Source organism: Nannospalax galili, unplaced genomic scaffold (assembly GCF_000622305.1).
Source record: "Nannospalax galili isolate Female #2095 unplaced genomic scaffold, S.galili_v1.0 scaffold589, whole genome shotgun sequence".
Classification (NCBI taxonomy): Eukaryota; Metazoa; Chordata; class Mammalia; order Rodentia; family Spalacidae; genus Nannospalax; species Nannospalax galili.
This window is the reverse complement of record NW_008360324.1, coordinates 1,175,346-1,194,591: the sequence shown is the minus strand read 5'-3', so window position 1 is coordinate 1,194,591 and position 19,246 is coordinate 1,175,346. Positions and strand designations below refer to the sequence as shown.

The window sequence follows — 19,246 nt, the reverse complement described above, 5'->3', positions numbered from 1 at the left end:
AAGCCTTTCCATTAACTACATAATTAATAACATCCAATTGAAAGGTAAATATCTTAAAATACTATCAGGAAGCAAAGAAAATAAAAACTGGTTCTCATAGAACGCTGATTATCCTTTCCACCAAAACACCACACAAAACCTCATTATCTTACACACACACACACACACACAATGTATGTTGACTGAGGTTTGAACAAAAAATAATGAAGAGCATCCTCGTGACTGAAAACATTCTCCATTTCAATGATGCCTACTCATTAGCCCCTAGTCTGACAGGCTCTTTACTATCTCCCTCATGGGGATCACTTCCTAGGTTTCCAGCTGAATGTTACTCCAGGTGACTTACAAATCCTGCTTGCCTCAAAGTGACAAGGAAAGTCATTCCAGGCCCATTTATCTTGGTTGTTAACAAGGATAACACAGTCTTCTTCCAGAAAGTTGTTGGGTTCATCATCATGCCAGAAACTGAAAGAAAAGTAACATAGAGAGATGTAGCTGATATTGATGGTATTGATGGGTATAGAGATAGAAATACAGGGAAAATTCAGAGAAAGAGAGTGAAACAAAGTAAAGTCAGGGCACATAATAAAGCTGCAATGTGCAGTGTAAATGCTCAGTGTGGCTACTGAGCATTTGAAATGGCTTCATCCACACTGAGACATCCTTATGTTACAAGTGCACACTGTATTTTGAAGACTTAATGGGAAAAATATAAGTAATATCTTGGCAATAATATTATATTGATCACATGTTGAAATGATATGTGTGTACTGTGTTAAATACATTATTAACGATCTATAATTAATATATTATTACAAAAAAATTCTACCTGTTTCCTTTTACTTTCTTTTGTTCTTTGGGGATTTTGTTTGTTTGTATGTTTTGCTTTGTTTTGTTCTGTTCTGTTTTTCTTTTTGAAATGGGGTCTTGTGCTTTATAGCTAAGGCTGTAGGACACTCTATGTAGCCCAGGGTAGCTTCAAACTAGCAGTTATTTAGCCCCACCTCATGAATGCAAGGATTACAGGTGTGTACTACCACGCCTGACTTCTTTTTACTTTCTTAATGTGATTGCTAGAAAAATGTTAAATTATACAGGTGACTTTGTGTTATTATTTGTATCATACTATATTGGTTCCAAGGAAGAAAATTATCAGGCCATAATTGTTTCAAAAATAGTATTTATCTCTTACTATGTTAATTGCATAAATGCCAAGTTTAAGAAAAAATTTTCGTATCACTCCCGTGTTATCTATTCTTTCCTCAACATTGTACAAACAAGAATACTGAAAGTTTTGCTGAAGTCATGGGATTATTCTGCAATGAGAACAAAACATACAGAGATTACTCAACAGCTGGTGCTCTGTGGAGGAAATACTCTTGTGCTGGTGTAGTCTACTCTAAAATGAACTCTACTTCCCACATCTTCTCACTTTTGCCATGAGTACCCTTAGACACAGCAATATACTCACGTCATGTGTGGGTTAAATGGCATCTGGTCCACCCAGTACCACTGACCTTCCATCTTCTTATCTGTAAGTCCCAGGAAATATGAAAATCGTCTATCCAAAAATTGAGTCACAAAGTTCTGCACACAAAATATACATTTTTGTAAATATGCTTGTGCTTGGGTGATGGATGTTAAGTTGATAAAGAGGAAAGACATCAAATAGATCTCTGGTTAAGAACAAATGCCATGGCATCAGGTAGGTCTGTTTTCAAAACCTGGTTAGAATAGCAGTAGAGTTGCAAACCCCTTAGGATATGGTGAATAGGACTGAATGGTTTTTAGGGTCTTTTTAAAAGTCACCTTTAATTGTATAGGTATTTTATTAAATTTCCTTTTATTTGAAGAGTCACCAAACTTATAGATGACAAAGTGATGAGGACAAAACCCTCAAGGAAGTTCTGTTGACCAAAGAAAAAGCAGGCTGAGCTGTGACACACATGGGAAAATGGATCACAGGAAGAGATAGATTTCAGCTCTTAAAAAAAAAAAAATTGGGAGGGCTAGGTTTCTCTTCCCTTTAGTAGGGGTGAGACCTACGCATACTGCCTCAGAGTGCCTGAATCCAGCCTCCAAGTCGTGGTAAGCTTCCCAAATCACACCATGCCCACCCCCCTACATTGGGACCATCTGCAGCCCCTTCCACTGGTGCAAAGCTAGGCACCTCTACCCTTTAGTCAGGGCCCAGACATTTGAAGACTGCCTGAAAGCACCTGAATCCAGCCTCCACCTAATGATCTTCCCAAACTGTGCTGTGCCTGCTGGCTAGTAGGGACCCAGACCTTAGGAGGAAACCTGAAAGTATCAGATTGGTGCCTGACTTGGGCATCTGTGGGAACTCCTGAGAAGTTGGACTACAGTCATCAGTCCTTGCAATATAAAAATCAAAAGGAAGAACATGAAGCCTAGACCAGCCAGCTTTTCATACATAATAAGAAAATAACAAAGTAACATCAGTAATACAAACAGAATTAGACTTCAGCTCAAGTAACAAAGTCTTGAATTTCATACCAGAATCACAAACAACAAAAGAAACCCACATGCCAAAATGACAGTGAAAAAGTAATAATATGAAAAACCCAAATAATATGTCACCACTAAACACCAACCAGTCTTATAGAATTCTACAATGAGAACCCCCTAGAAATAACCCAGGACACAGAATTTAAAGGAACAATCAGAAACGTGATCAAAGAATTCAGTGATTTTAAAGAATACACAAATCAAAGAACTAAAAGAAGATAGGGATAAACTTCTGACTGAATTCACAAAAGAGATACAAACATTGAAGAAAACTCAAGTTCAAATGAAAAAGGAAGTAAAAAAACAAAAAACAAAAAAACAAAAAACCAATAAGCCAATTTGAAATGGCAGGAAAAAGTCTCACCACACAAATGAATGAAATGGAAAACAGAATCCTCCAAGACTGGAGGACAAAACTGAAGAATTGGACTACTCAAGCAAAGATTATGAAAAATTTAATTTTCAGGAATGGAATATGCAGGAAATATGGAACACCATAAAAAGATCAAATCTCCACATCATATGCATAGAGGAAGGAGAACTTCAGGTTAATAATGGTATTGACCAGATCTTCAACAGGATTGTAGAAGAAAATTTCCCAAAACTGAGGAAAGACATACCTTACAAATACAAGAAGCACATAGAACACCAAATAGACAGGCTGAGAAAAGAAACTCCCCACAGCATATCACAATAAAAACACTAAATGTACAGAACAAAGAGAGAATACTGAAAGCAGCAAAAGAAAAACAAGTTACATACAGGGGAGAGCCCATCAGAATTACAGATGACTTACCAATGCAAACTATGAAAGCCAGAAGAGCCTGGACCAAGGTGTTTCCAGTTCTACATGACAATAGATGCCAGCCTAGAATACTATACCTAGCAAAAATGTCTATTATAGTTCAGGGGGAAAGAAAAATATTCCATGACACAAATAGCCTGAAAGAATACATGTACACAAAACTAACACATCAGAGAATACTTGAAGCAATAAAAAGATGTGAAGAAAGGAGAACTATTCAATAACTCTCAATACCAATGGACTCTAAATACCAATGAAACTCCCCAGTCAAAAGACACACTCTAGTTGAATGTATTAAGAAACAAAATTCATCTTTTTGTTGTCTGCAAGAAACCCATCTCACTTTCAAAGACAGGAACTACCTTAAGGTGAAAGGATGGAAAAGAATGTTCCAAGCAAATGTCACTAAGAAAAAAGCAGGGGTTACAATTCTAATATCTGACAAAATAGACTTCAAAGTAAAACTAATCAGAAGAGATAAAGAGGGTAACTTCATTCTGATCAAAGGACCAATAAACCAAGAAGATATTAAAGTCATGAACATATATGCACCAAACTCTGGTATGCCCAATTCCATGAAAACAATGCTATAGGACTTCAAGACACAGATTAACCCCAACTCAGTAATAGTAGTGGACTTTAATACCCAACTGTCTCCATTAGACAAGTCACCCAGACAAAGAATAAACAGAGACATCTGAATTAAATGATACCATACATCAAATGGGCCTAACAGATATCTACTGAATGTTCCACCCAAGCACCAAAGTACTTTCTATTCAGCACCCCATGGAACTTTCTTAAAAATTGACCACTATAATAATCAGATATATAGAGATTAGAGACACATTGCAAATATCTAAGTGTTAGCAGCATTAAAAATGAGTCTTTCTGTAGCAAACAGCATATTTTAAAATGAAATTGAGATCTTTTTTAAAGATTAAAAACTCATTCAATTTTATGTCTTACAGGGTTTATACCGAGCTCAATATTGTGTAACTGTATTAATTTAACTGTGATCCTAAAAATTCATAGCCACTTTTAAAAGAGATGTATCCTTGCTCTGGGAATTGTTATTGATTATGTTAAAGCTGTAATGAAATGCTTCTTCTAATTGTGTGATTATTAAATTTTAAAAAAGGAAAAGGAAAAGAAAAAGAAAAAAATTGACCACATACTGGGGCACAAAACAAACCTCAACAAAACAAAAAATTGAAATAATCCCATGTATTATATCAGACCACAATGCAACAAAGCTTAAAGTCAATACCAGAAAAAGCCCTGGCAACTACATAAACTCATGGAGATTAAACAACACACTCCTGAATGATGAATTGGTCAAAGAAGAAATTTTAAAAAATAAAAGTATTCTTGGAATTAAAAGAAAATGACAATATAACAAAACAAAACCCCTGGGACACCTTAAAAGCAGCCCTAAGAGGGAAATTTATAATTCTGAGTGCCTGCATTAAAACATCAGAAAGAGCACAAATAAATGACTTAACATTGCAACTCAAGACTCTGGAAAGGCAACAGCAAATGAAACCCAAACCCAGCAGACAAGAAGATATAATACAAATCAGAACATAAATTAATGAACTAGAAACAAAGAAAACAATACAAAGAATCAATGAATCTAAGAGCTGATTCTTTGAAACGATAAAAAAAGGTAGACAGAACCTTAGCCAAGTCAACCAAAAGAAAGAAAGAACAACTTCAAATCAATAAAATCAGAAATGAAAGGAAAAACATCATGATAGACAAAAATAACCATGACATTAAAAGGGAAAAGTCTATTATAGTTGATAGAGGAAGAAAAATATATCTTTAAAAACATATACTCTATTAGAAAACCTAAGAGAAATGGATGAATTTCTTCACCAAAAGCTGAACCAGGAAGAGGTGAACAGCTTAAACCAACCCATACATGTAAGGAAATTGAAACAGTAAAACAAAACCTCCCAACTAAAAGAAGCCCAGGCCCAAATGGGTTTGCAGCAGAATTCTATCACACATTTAAGTTTCTACAACCAATGCTACTTAGATTATTGCAAAAGATGGAAACAGAGGTAGAACTCCCAAATTCCTTCTATGAAGCCAGCATCACTCTAATGTCAAAATGAAGTAAAGATGCAATAAAAAAGGAAAACTATAGACTCATATCCTTAATGAACATAGATGCAAAATTTCTCAACAAAATATTTGCAAATTGCATTACACACACATCCAAAAGATCATCCATCGTGATCAACTCAGTTTTATTCCAGAGATGCAGGTATTATTCAATATATATAAGTCAATCAATGTCATAAACCATATAAATGGACTCAAAGACAAAATCAATCTCAATTGATGCAGAAAAGGCCTTTGACAAAATTCAGCATGCATTTATGTTGAAAGTCCTAGAGGGAATTGGACTGGAGGGAACATACCTCAACATAATTAAAGCTATATCTATATACAACAAATCCACAGCCAACATCATTCTAAATGGAGAAAAACTGAAAGCATTCCCATTAAAATCAGGAACAAGACAAGGCTGTCGACTATCCCCATCTCTTTAACATAGTACTTGAAACTTGCAAGAGCAATAAGACAAGAGAAGGAAATTAAAGGAGTACTAATTGGAAAAGCAGAGGTCAAATTATCCCCTTTTGCAGATGATATGATATTATATCTAAGCGATCCCAAAAATTCCACCACAAAACTCCTAGAAGTGATTAACACCTTCAGTAAAGTGGCAGGTTACAAAATTAATCTACAAAAATCAGTAACCTTTCTGTATACCAACAACAAGCAAGCAATCGAAGAGAGAGCATATAGAAACCTTCCTATTCACAATAGCCTCAAAAACAAAATATCTTGGAATAAACCTGGCCAAAGCCATTAAAGATCTCTACAATGAAAACTTTAAATCATTAGAGAAAGAGATAAATGAAGACACCAGAAGGTGGACGTACCTCCCATGCTGATGGGCTGGAAGAATTAATAATGTAAAAATGACTATCCTACCAAAAGCCATTTATAGATTCAATGCAATGTCAATCAAAATCCCCATGACATTCTTTAAAGGGGTAGAAAAAAATTCTAAAATTCATATGGAAGCACAAAAGACCCTGGATAGCCAAAGCTACCCTGAGCACAAAAAGCAATATTGGGGGAATTACTATACCAGATCTCAAACTATATTACAGACCTATAGTTGTAAAAAAAAAAAGAAAGAAATGGTACTGGCACAAAAATAGACACATAGATCAATGGAACATCAATGAAGACCCAAACATGAGTACATGCAATTTCAGCCACCTGATATTTGAGAACGGTGCCAAGAACACACACTGGAGGAAAGACAGCATCTTCAACAAATGGTGCTGGCAAAACTGGATCTCCACCCATAGACCTTTATCCTTCACCATGAGCAAAAGTCAACTCCAAATGGATCAAAGACCTCAACATGAAACTTGAAACTCTGAAACTGTTAGAAGAAAACAATGGTAGTAACCTACAAGATATAGGTGTAGGAAAGGACTTTATAAACAAGACATCAATTGCTCAGATATTAAGGTCAACAATCAACAAGTGGGGCCTCATTAAACTAAAAAGCTTCTGTACATCAAAAGGAATAACCAAGGAAGTGAAGAGAAAACCCACAGAGTGGGAGAAAATCTTCACCAGCGACATGTCTGACAGAGGTTTAACATCGGAATATATGAAGAATTCAGGAAAAAAAGAATCAAAACAACAAATGACCCATTTAAAGGATGGGTTAAAGATTTGAACAGAAAGTTCTTAAAAGAAGAAATAAAGATGGCTAAGAAACATCTTGAAAAGTGTTCAACATTGTTAGCAATTATGGAAATGTAAATTAAACCACTTTAAGATTTCATCTTACCCCAGTCAGACTACCTAATATCAAGAGAACAAATGATACCAAATGCTAGAAAAGATTTGGGGAAAGGTGAATACTCGTTCACTGCTGATGGGATTGCAAACTCCTGCAATCCCTATGGAAAATAGTGTGGAGAACTCTTTAAAAACTAAAAATGAATCTACTATTTGACCCAGTTATACCACTCATTGGCTTACACCCGAAGGACTCATCCTATTGCAGAGATACTTGTACCTCCATGTTTGTTGTCGCTCTTTCCATAATAGCTAACAGATGGCGGTACATTTGCACAATGAAGTTCTACTCAGCAGTAACGAAAAACAAAATCATGAAATGTGCAGGTAAATGGATGGAACTGGAAACTTTTACACTAAGTGAAGTAATACAGACTCAAAAAAACAAAAGGCAAATGTTCCCTCATTTGTGGATCCTAGCACCAAATCCTTATATGTGAGTATACATCCTTATGTAACTGCAGAGTCAAGAAAATGGAAAAGAACCAGGGAAGTAAAGGGAAAAAAGGAACCTGAGAGAGAACAGTAGGAGACAGGTGCTACTAAGGGAGAAATGGGTAAAATGGGGGAATTTAAATGGGAAGGAGGGGGGTTGTACAAGGAACTATAGGTATAAAGGGGAAGAAGGAGCTCAAGAGAGGTGAGGCTGTAGGAGGCTGGCATTATCAAGGGAAAAATGAGGAAAATGGGGATACTTTAAAGGTGGAGGATGTAAAGGGAGGGTTTAACAGGAAGAGAGAGAGAGAAAGAGAGAGAGGAGAGAGAGATAAATAGTGCCTAGCTAGTATAAAAACCAGAGGGAATCATATTAGCCAAAAAACTTACTGACAAATTACACATACAATATCCCTACATGAGTCCATGTATATAGCTGAAGGTTACATAACAAGAAACAGTGCCAGACAGGAGAAACCTTCCTTTGAGTTGTTGGCCAGGGTAGTCCAGGAGACTGTTAAAATTACACAGAGTATTGCCACAGCCCTTGATTGCCTCCTAGAACTTGAAGGGAAGGTCCTATTTCTGAAGACAGGACATACTTCAGACACAGGATTGGGAGCAGTGGAGCTGGAACTGACCTGGAAGCCACCTCCCCTGAAGGCTAGCTCTCATAGCTTTCAGAGCACTACACAGGTTGGTAAGGGAGAACATCAATCAATGGTCCAACCCTAGTTCAAGGCCTAAAACGCACATCAAGGACCAATGCTACAAATGACATTGGTACAGTAGTGGCATTTTTATCTTGGGGGTAATCAACAGCTACCTAATTGGAGTTAAAACTCACTCAGTAGGAGGAAACTCATGTGTGGCACTGTAAACATAGCCAAATACACATGGCTGGAGTTTTTTTTAAAGAAATCTCCAAAGCTTTCATATCCCTGGACAAATTAATTTCTTACTATGTGCAAACTATGGATCTTTATATTTAGAGACAAGTACCCCAGTCACCACTCATCAAAGAAGCTTCTTTTGCAACAGACGGAGATTATCAAAGAGTATCAGAATTGATAGCATACAGACATTGTCTGAATTGCCCAAGTGTAAGTGTCACATCTACAATGCAACCTCTACACCTAAGACTCATAGAACATAGAACAAGGGGTAAAGAGAACACTAATATATCTCTCAGTTCTCATTAATGAAGCTCCCTCATGCAATGGGGACCAGGAACATAAAAGGTTACAAATGGCCAAAGTGTGGAGAGTAAGAGTCTTCAGAGTATGGGTCCTTTGACAGGGCACTTATATTAAACTTCACCCACCCAGGGCTCAGGGACCATTGCAGAAGAAGGGTCAGAAAGACTGTAAGAGCCAAGGAGGAGGTGTATGACCATATGGAAATAGAGTCTTACAAGCTCCTGGGACCTTGCTGATATGAACCTACAGCAATAGTGTCAGCATGCACAAGAGCTATGCAAACTCAGGCAGACAAAACTCCACCACAGAACTGTGGAAATGGGCAACAAGCCCCAATCTTAGTTGAAGAATTATTGGCAGCTGATTATTGCTGGGTGATGAAGAGCTGATCTTCATAATAGGGGGACTCTAGATAGGCTGCCTAGATCCCAGTGGACAAACTTGCACTGAAGGATGTCTGGTGACACTAATTTGACACAATAGACCTTAACACAAATGACAGAATGCATGAATTTCAGTGTGGTCGGGGGCTATGGGAGGGTGCCATTGGGGAAGGGGGTATAAAGATGAATAAGTTTGATTATGATGTTCTGTATGAAATACCAAAAATTCAATAAAAAATTACCAAAAAAAACACCCCACTAAATTGGCTAGCTTTCATAGTGTTAGGTGATATGCATGCTACTGAAAGGGAAAATTGCTAACCTTAGCCAGCTGTAAATCCTGTAAGTGTTGCTTTGGCAACAACTTGCCTGGCAAGATACAACTTCTGGTGCAATAGTGGCACAAATATGGTAGTAACCAACCATTTTCTACTTGGATTTAAGGTCTGCTTCATAAGATGGAGCCCTCACTTGACATTGATATCAGGCCAAGGAATATATGGCTAGACAGGCCATAGGACATAGAGGAGAGCCTGATGCTATTATTCTGCTGAAATAAATTCTCTCCCTCCCTAAATTGCTTTTGGTTATGGTGTTTGTAATAGCAACAGAGTGAAACTAGAACACCTGTATTAGCGGAGCTAACATATACCTGTTCCGCTTCTGTGGTGATGGTCGCCAGATGAGCCCCCATGCTGGAACAGTTCCTCTCACTTTCATCCCAGGTCTGGTTGTTATTAAGGGGAAAATAGCAGTTAGACTGGAAGGCTTTCCAGCTGACAGGACAGCAGTTCCAGCCACCTAAGCCAGGTGAAAATTGAAAGGGGCATTAGTTACAAAGTAGGATGTCATCTGTGACAGATTGTACAATTATTTCACTACTTAAAATCCAATTCACATTTATGAAAATAATGCCAAAATTGCAAAAATCATTGACTTCTACCCTCAAAAAAATTTAAAAATCATATTTACAAATTTATAAACAGGAGTATTTAAAATTATACATTTACTATGAGAATATTGCAAAGTATTATCTCAGAAGACAATGTCATTATTCAATGACTGTACATGTATTACTTTCATATTTTAAATGTTTCCAGAGCGATCAGTATAGCTCAGTGGTGAAGCACTTGCCTAGAGTGTACAAAGCCCTGGGTTTCACATTTAGCAAAGAAAGAAAAAGAAGAAAGGAAGGAAGGAAGGAAGGGAGAGAGAGAAAGAGAGAGAGAGAGAGGAAAGGAAAATTTTTATTTGAAACTAAAGAAAATGTTTCCTTAACAAATGTCTTTTGTGGGACATTTCATGTGGAAGAAACAAAGAAAATGCAAAACTCAAGCATTTCTCAGTTCTCCATAACACTTTGCCAGTTCCAAAATATTAAAAGAGATAGGCATGTCAGTCAAATTATACAAACTAAGAAGAAACTGTCCTCATGATACATCTGAATCAAAAGATAGAATGAACTACTTATTATGTTTCAAATGTCAAAAATGGCCCAACCACGTGTGATGGTGTAAGACTGTGATCTAAGCTCTCAGGAGACGGGGTTAGAAGATCTTTAGTTCCAGGCCAGCCTGGGCTACGTAGTGAGACCCTGCCTCAATAAACAAGATCTATAACCAGGTGTGGTGGTGCACACCTTCAATCCCAGGCACTAGGAGGCAGAGACAGGTGGATCTGTGTGAGTTCAAGGCCAGCCTGGTCTGCATAGTGAGTTCCAGGCCAGCTGGGGCTACAGGGAGACCCTGTCTCAAAAAGACCCCCCCAAAAAAATCTGTAATAATAGGGATAAATAAGATCACAATGCATTGTATACATGCATGAAATTGCCAAAAATCGATGGGAGGGAACTCATGTGTGGTACTGTAAACATAGCCAAATACACATGGCTGGAGATATCATAGATCCTAGAAAAAAACCTACATCTATCACATTCCTACACAAACATAATTTCTTACTGTATGCTAAATATGTATCCTTATATTTACAGAAAAGTATAACCCCCACCATTCATCAAAGAAGATTCTTTTTGCAGCAGATGGAGACTATTACAGAGTTCCACAACTAGTCGCACACAGAGAAAAAGTGTCTACAAGATGATCAGCCATAAGTGATATATCTGCAATGGAACCTCTACACCCCCAAGCTCATGGAACATAGTGGAACAAGGGATAGAGAGAATACTGTGTCTCTCAACTTTCACCAGTGAAACTTCCTCATGCAACAGATGGTGATTAACACAAAAATGTAGAGAATAAGATACTGCAAAGTGTTTGTCCCTGGCTAGGATCCCATATTAAACTTCTGCCACTCAGGACTCAGGGACCATGGTGGAAGAGGAGGTGGAAAGAGTGTAAGAGACAGGGGTGATAGATGACCACGAGGAAAGAGTTTTCCAGGCAGCTGGGAACTTGTTTGTATGAACTTACAGCAATTGGTTACAGCATGCATATGACCTACACAAACTCAAACCAAACAAAAACCCAGCACAGAAGTAGGGAAATGGGTAAGAATACCCAAACTTAGCTGAGAAACTATTGGCAATCGATCACTGCTGGGTGAGGGAGAGTTGGTCTTCTTTAAGGGAGTGATGCTAGATAGGCTTAGCAGGCTCAAGTGGATGAACTCACACTGGGGGACATCTGTATACACAAACTTGACTCTCAAACTAGGCTTTAACATATAAGACAGAATTCACGAAATCTTGTGGAGGGAATAGAGGAGTGCAGATAACGGAGGAGGTCGAAATATAATTCAGATTTATTGTATGAAATACACAAAAAAATAAAATACATATTGAGAAAAAAGTCAAAAATTTAAAAATTAAATGTGAAAAAAATCAAGATCTATCCATGTAGAGTAATTGCCTGGCATGCAAGAGGCCTGGATTTGATCTCAAGCACCAGAAAAATAAACGAATAATGTGTTAAGGTCTATTCTCCAGTTATTTGACTACAGTCAATGAGACACTATTCCAAGACCAATTTAGTGGTGTTCATTCCTGAGGCCAGTTCTCGTTTTGTCACAGTGCTCACTCCTGGTTTGCTACTAGTGCTCTTTAAATCAAATCATGAGGTCAAACAGAAATCAAAACAAGAAAGGAGCTATGTTTTCTGCTACCTCTGCCTCCCAGTTCTGGCTCTTCTCTGATGCATGTTAGCTCTGTATGGTAGTCTGATACCTTGGCCACTTCCATTCTCTTCTTGAAATGTAAAATCCGGTAAGTCACTGTCAGACAGAGGAAAAAAGTTAGTTTCTGCATAACCGCTTAATTAGGAAAGTGGGCTGAACTTTCTATGCTTTTTCACTCACAGTTGAGGCCTGCACATTCTCTTTCTTCTCTCTATGGTTCCTTTATTCCAATTCCAGGTAAACGGTTGAAAGCAATTGTAGAAAACTAACGCTTTATATCATATTATCAATTTTGTGTTTTGTATGAGAAGCCTTGAAGTATTTTAGGTATATGTGACTTTAAGTTTCTTATTCTATTGGAATTTGTGTAAGAGTAAAAATTTTGGTTACCACTAGGATAGTTCTACAAAGTTTAGTGAACCTCATTAGTTTATTAGTATTTTTTACTTTGATGTATAATCAAGCATTAAAAAGTAAAATGAAAAAAAAACCACAAATGCACAAGTTGGTAAACTGATGTAATATTAACACTCCAGATAAAAACTGCGCAATTCAAGAAACAGAATCTTGTTAATACCCCAGGTAGCAGTCATACCCAAAACACAACTCACTCTTTCTCCATTATAGGTAAACACTCCATGGCTTTTAAAGTGTTCTCCCTGTGCTTTGCTTCATAATTTTAGCCTGGAACTCTACAGACCAGAATTACTTACTTTAGAACTTTCTTTTAATGGACTGATATTGCATGTATCATTTGTACTGGGTTATGTTCAACATTACTTCTGAAACAATATTTTTCACATGGCTATAATTCTCCATTTTCATACTGCAATCTATTGTCTTCGTGCAGTGAAATGCACTTAACTGTTCTACTTCTAGTAGGTAGATATACTGTTTCCAGTGTTTGACTATTGTTAACTGTGATACTGTGAGCATTTTTGATCATGCATTTCTGTAGGGTGTAGACCTAGGAGTGGAACTGCTGGTAATAGTGTATACCTGCTATAAAAAGGGATAAATAGTTAAGTTTTCTAAAGTGATTTCACAGCTTTCCATTCTGATGAGGACCAATTCTACAACATCATCATGAGTGCTGCCATATCATTTAGTCATTACAGTGGCAAATCCTTGCGAGCTACATTTTCACTGTCATCGCCAAAGGATGACATTCTGTGTTTATTATATTTTCCTTTTCTCTTTTCTATAATGTCTGCTTAAGACTTTGCCTATTTTCTACTATATTGTTGACATTTTTCCAATTAGTTTGAAGAATTTATATACATTCCACACATGAATGCATTACAAATTATCTTACAGCTTTCTGTTTTCACTATAGTGGTCTATTGTTTGTATATGGTATGATATAAGAACCCGACTTCATTTGTTAAATATAATAATAAACTCTACAACATTAATTGAACAAAACTCTCCTTTCCCCGTGACTCTGTAATATCTCCTTTGTTTTATATGAAGAATTAGACAAAGGGAATCTATACTTAAACTATTCTCTCCTCCAGACTAGTTGCTTATATATATACCATACAGATTCAATTATAACAACTTTACATATTAGAAAGAACAAGCTTTCCCATTGTATTAACGATGGTGATAGTTTCACGAATGTATATTTATCCCTGACCTTGAGGTGTGTATGTTAAATACTTAGAGATTCTATATGTCAATCATACCTGACCTTGAGGTGTGTATGTTAAATACTTAGAGATTCTATATGTCAATCATACCTGACCTTGAGGTGTGTATGTTAAATACTTAGAGATTCTATATGTCAATCATACCTCAGCAAAGAGTATTTTGGAGTCAAGGCAGCATCACAAATAATGGAAAGTGAAGTGCGTAGCTCTGAACGCTACAGCCTAGATACTGAACATATACATTGACAGGTGGAGGGAAACCACGGCCTAGGGCAACATCATGAAAATTTGGGGGGAAAATGATAAAAGAAGAATTCCGCTTTGTTAATAACTCACCCAAACAACTTGCAATAAAACAAGCACCGAGAAGTAAAATGGAAACAGCAGCAAAGGCCCAGGGGATCAGCTTGGGGTGTCGGCTGCCTTATATCAGGTTAAAAGAAAAATAGATTATTCTCCTCCCTGCCACAAGATGAAGGAATAATAAATATGAGAGGCACCAAAGCATTTTCGGAGTATAGAAGACTTAAGTATTTCCACTGAATAAATCAATCTTAGAGTTTGCTAAGAAAAACATAAGCTTGTTTTGACAAGGTTTTATAAGGAAAGGTTTTTTGTTGTTATTGTTTTTTGTTTTGTTTGTTTTGGTCTTTTTGAGACAGGGTCTCCCTATAGCCCCAGCTGGCCTGGAACTCACTATGTAGATCAGGCTAGCCTTGAACTCACGGAGATTTGCCTGCCTCTGCCTCCTGAGTGCTGGCACTACAGGCATGCGCCACCATGCCCAGCAGGAAAGGCTTTTTATAATAAACAGGACACCAAAAAAAAAGTCATAAAAATTAAGACCTTAAGCAAATAAAAATTGAAACGTCTATATAACTCATAAAAAATAAGCAAAACAAAGAAGAAAATTCTTATCATACTATTACTATCACAGAATATATTTTTAAAAATCTAAAATCAACTTTAAAATTGAGAAAAATTCTAAAATCAACTTAAAAATTGAGCAACATTGGACTAGAGAGATGACTCAGTGTTTAAGAGCATTGGCTGCTCCTGCAGAGGACCTGGATTCGATTCCCAGCACCCACATCCAGGGGATCTGACACCATCATCTGACCTCTGCAGGTATTTCACCCACATGAAGCACTTATACACATGCAGGCACTATACTCACACACACAAAATAAAAATAATAAATAAAATATTTTAATTGAACAAAATTATGAGCAATAAATTTAATCTGCTGAAATTTAAGTGGCTGTCAAACAAATACAAGTGTGCTCAATCAGAGAACCATAAAATACTGTGACCTGATTTTTCGTATTGATTCTTTTTTGTTATTTTTATTTTATGTGTATGAGTGTATTGTCTACACGTGTGTTAGTGCACCCATGCTGTGCAGTGCTTGCAGAGGACAGAAGAGGGCGTCGGATCCCCTAGAACTAGAGTTACGGATATTTGTTAGCCACCACGTGGGTGCCAGGATTCAAACCCAGGTCTTCTGCAAGAACAGCCAATGCGCTTAACCACTGAGCCATCCTTCCAAACCTTCATATTGATTCTTAAAACTACAGTACAAACATGCAATGTCGGCAGAGCTGAAAGTAAGTACTCAAGAAGGGAAGTGACTGCTGGCGCTGAGGCTGAAATTAGTAAAACCTTTTAATTAATGGCATTTATTCTATTAATTAATTTATTCAATTAATGGCATTTATCCATTTCAAATTTTTATCACATTTATTTATTTACTTATTTGTATGTATTTGTGTGTGTGTGTGTGTGTGTGTGTGTGTGTATGTGTGTACTCATGCCATGGTATATGGAGGACAGAATACAACTTGTGGGAATCAGTTCTGCCCTTCCACCCCATGTGTGTTCTGGAAATACAACTTGGGCTTGGCATCAAGCACATTTATCCACTGAGTCATCTCGCTGGCACCTCATTTATCCATTTTTAAGAGCATTATATTTTCTATAACAACTTTAATTCTAAAGCTCAATGCCATAGAAATAACTGAATGCATTGGTGTAATATAATATTCATTGCGGTGCTTTTTTTCTGCTGGGCCTAGTATAATCAGGCCTGTAATCCCAGGTATTCAGGAAGCTAGGGCAGGAGAACTGCAAGTTCAAGGCCTACCTCAGCTTCAGAGTGAGTTCAAAACTAGCCTAGGAAACACACTAAGATCCTGTCTAGAAATAAAAAGGAAAGAAAGGGATAGGGATGCAGCTTGGTGGTAGAGCACTTCCCTGGCATTAAATAGACTGAGTTTCAATCCCCTATTCAAAAAAAGGGGGGGAAGAACAAAACAAAATGGGGACTGGAGAGATGGCTCAGCAGTTAAGAGCACTGACTGCTCTTGCAGAGGACCCGGGTTCGGTTCCCAGAACCCACATGGCAGCTAACAACCATCCGTAGCTCCAGTTCCAGGGGATCAGATGCCTTCTGACCTCTACAGTCATTGCATGGCACAGGTACACTTACATACATGCAGGCAACACTCATACGCATAAAATAAAAATAATAAATAGAATATTTTTTAAGAAAATGTTTTTCAGGACTACCATACAGCATGATCCTGTTGAAATTTACCATAACAGATTGAGGAGATGAAGCAAGAATTTAAGTTTAAACATGTATTTTAGCATTCATGCTGTATGTTTCTTTTTATTAATGAAATATCTTTTATATATTCTTTGATGATTTCATACTTGTAAACAATGTAACTTGATCGTATCCACCCCCGACTCACCCATCCTACCCTCCCACTCCCTCCAGGCACACTCCCAACACATCCCACTCCCCTTTTGTGTTCTCTTTTTCTTTGTTTTTGTACACAGCCCGCTGACTTGAATTTAATGCTACCTCCTAGAATATTGACTGATCCTGTTGGCTTGATCTTGTGTAAGACGTGCAACTTACAGTAATCATATCTGCAGTAAGTTCATGGATGCAATGGCCCTGTCATATCCAGAAGACACATGCTATATATTCCTCAGAAATATTTAACATTATCACAGTACAAATCCACTGGCATCCCTTAAGTCAAACATAAAACCAGATAGAGTCTCCGACATACCAAGAGCATAAAGTCTGACTTCTCTCTGTCTCTCTCTCTCTCTCCCTCCCTTTCCCTCTTCCTCTCTCCCTCCCTCCCTCACTCCCCTCTCTCTCCTTTGAATGAATTTTCCAAAGTATTTAATTCATATCTTTCTTACATACTTAATCTCTTCTCTTCATACAATTTGATTTTAGGAGGAAGTGTCTGTTATGCAATTTATTCGAATTTAACGATGTCCATTCTCTTTATCAAGATTGTCCTCATTTTCCTCCCATAAGTTATCACCTTAAATCTTTGCACTGCCATTAAAAACACAGTCATAAATCCATCTACTTCTTTGAAATTGGAAGGAACTGAGAGCATAGTAGCACATGCCTGTACCAGCAGCACTCAGAAGTTAGAGACAAGAAGATCCAATTTGAGGCCAATCCAGGTTGCATAGCAGGTTCAAGGAAACCTGGACTACATAATAAGACTTTGTCTTGAAGAAAAAGAGGAGGAGGAAGAGGGGGAGAAGGAGGAGGACAAGGAGGATGAGGAGGGGGAGGATATTGAAAGCAAAGCACTCACGTTTACTCTGAGAATCTTCCAGCCACATGATGTGATCAGTAGAATCGGGAACCTCGTCTGCTTTAATCTTAGAGTGTATATCACTGCTAGAGGTGTATATTCAGAAATACTTGTGACTGAACACCAATAAATCTGACCTATTCTGGTAAAATTTGGAAGAGTATAAGAGAGTTAATTTGAAAGAAGCAATCTTTTCAAAAATGGGGTTTCCTCCAATACACTTCAGCAGATGGGCAAAGAGAGATAGGAAATTGAGAAAGCAAGACCAGAAACAGTCAGTAGAAACTTCCATAATGTGTCAGAAAAGGTTTCTCAATGTGTTTTTATTAGTTCAGACAAAATATTTAGCAATGCCCAAAGTAAAGAAGTTTAAATAACTCAAGTTTTTCGTTTTAGAATAGGTGTATAAAAGCATTGACTTGCTTTTTGAATCAATTCCCGGTTAATAATGATGTTGACTGTCTTTTCATATGTTTACTAACCATCTGTACATAGCCTTTGATAGTATATCTTGTTCATATCTTTTGTCCATTTATGAAATTGGCTGTTTGATTACTTTCCTTTGTATAGTGTGAATTCAGGCCAATTATTATTAAACGTGCTTTACAAATGCATCTCTCTCAGTCTCTCGTTTTTCCTTTTATTTGCCATCACTGTGTTTTTCAGAGCAGATGCTTTTAACTGTATTAAAATCCAACCTATTAATTTTTCCTTTTGTTCATTGTGTTTCTGGTATTGTACCTAAAACTTAACCAAACTGATGCCTACCTCAATTGTTATACTGTACTTCAGTTTAGAAGTTAAAAAAAATTTTTTTTGTCTCTTTGAGATAGGGTCTCCCTGTAGCCCCAGCTGTCCTGGAACTCATTATGTAGACCAGGCTGGCCTCGAACTCACAGAGATCTGCCTGCCTCTGCCTCCCGAGTGCTGGGATTAAAGTCGTGCGCCACCACGCCCGGCAGAAGTTAAAATTTTTTGTTTTGCATTTAGGTCTGTGATCAATGTAGACTTTTTGTGAAATGTGTAGAGATAATATTAGATCTTTCTTTTAAAACATACATACAAATATTTCAAACCATTTTAGATGCTTCTGTATTAAATTATTATTTGTCTTTTCTGAAGTTGACTAGAGTTGTGCAGTGAGTTTTACTGCTTTGTTTCTCTACTTTTATCAAAATTTTATGTCTTGATCACTACCCTTGGATAGAAAGCTTAGAATTCATCCTGAATGAGACTTTCAAGCATATGTTTCCTTCAGCATTATACCGGTATTACTTTCCGTATGTATCAGTCTGTATATCTGAAAAGTAAGTTCTGAGAATCTATAAAGTTGAAATGAATGTATACCTTAAAATTAATACTTCTTCTGATATGGGACATGGAAAAGCTTGACGTCTGTTTATAGCTTTAAAGTTTTATTTTATTTCAGTGGAGTTTTTCCATACAGATTATGTACATATCCTATTATATCTATATCTTTTTCAATTTTACACTATAATAAATGGTATTGAATGTATTTATATCTCGAATTGTCATAGCTGTGGATGATATATAGAAAACAAGAGACTTGTGA

General features: G+C 37.1%; 1 protein-coding gene across 1 annotated transcript; it reads right to left on the bottom strand.

Moving 5' to 3' along the window:
* Positions 1–225: 225 nt before the first annotated feature.
* Positions 226–17,701, bottom strand: Clec4d (C-type lectin domain family 4 member D). The gene is made up of 6 exons (XM_008825505.2): positions 17,668–17,701; positions 14,375–14,461; positions 12,375–12,482; positions 9,907–10,055; positions 1,472–1,587; positions 226–465 (listed from the first exon to the last, which is right to left on the bottom strand). Exons 1-6 carry the CDS (start codon positions 17,699–17,701, stop codon positions 303–305), a joined length of 657 nt encoding a protein of 218 aa, XP_008823727.1. The 3' UTR covers positions 226–302.
* Between the last annotated feature and the right edge of the window lie 1,545 nt (positions 17,702–19,246).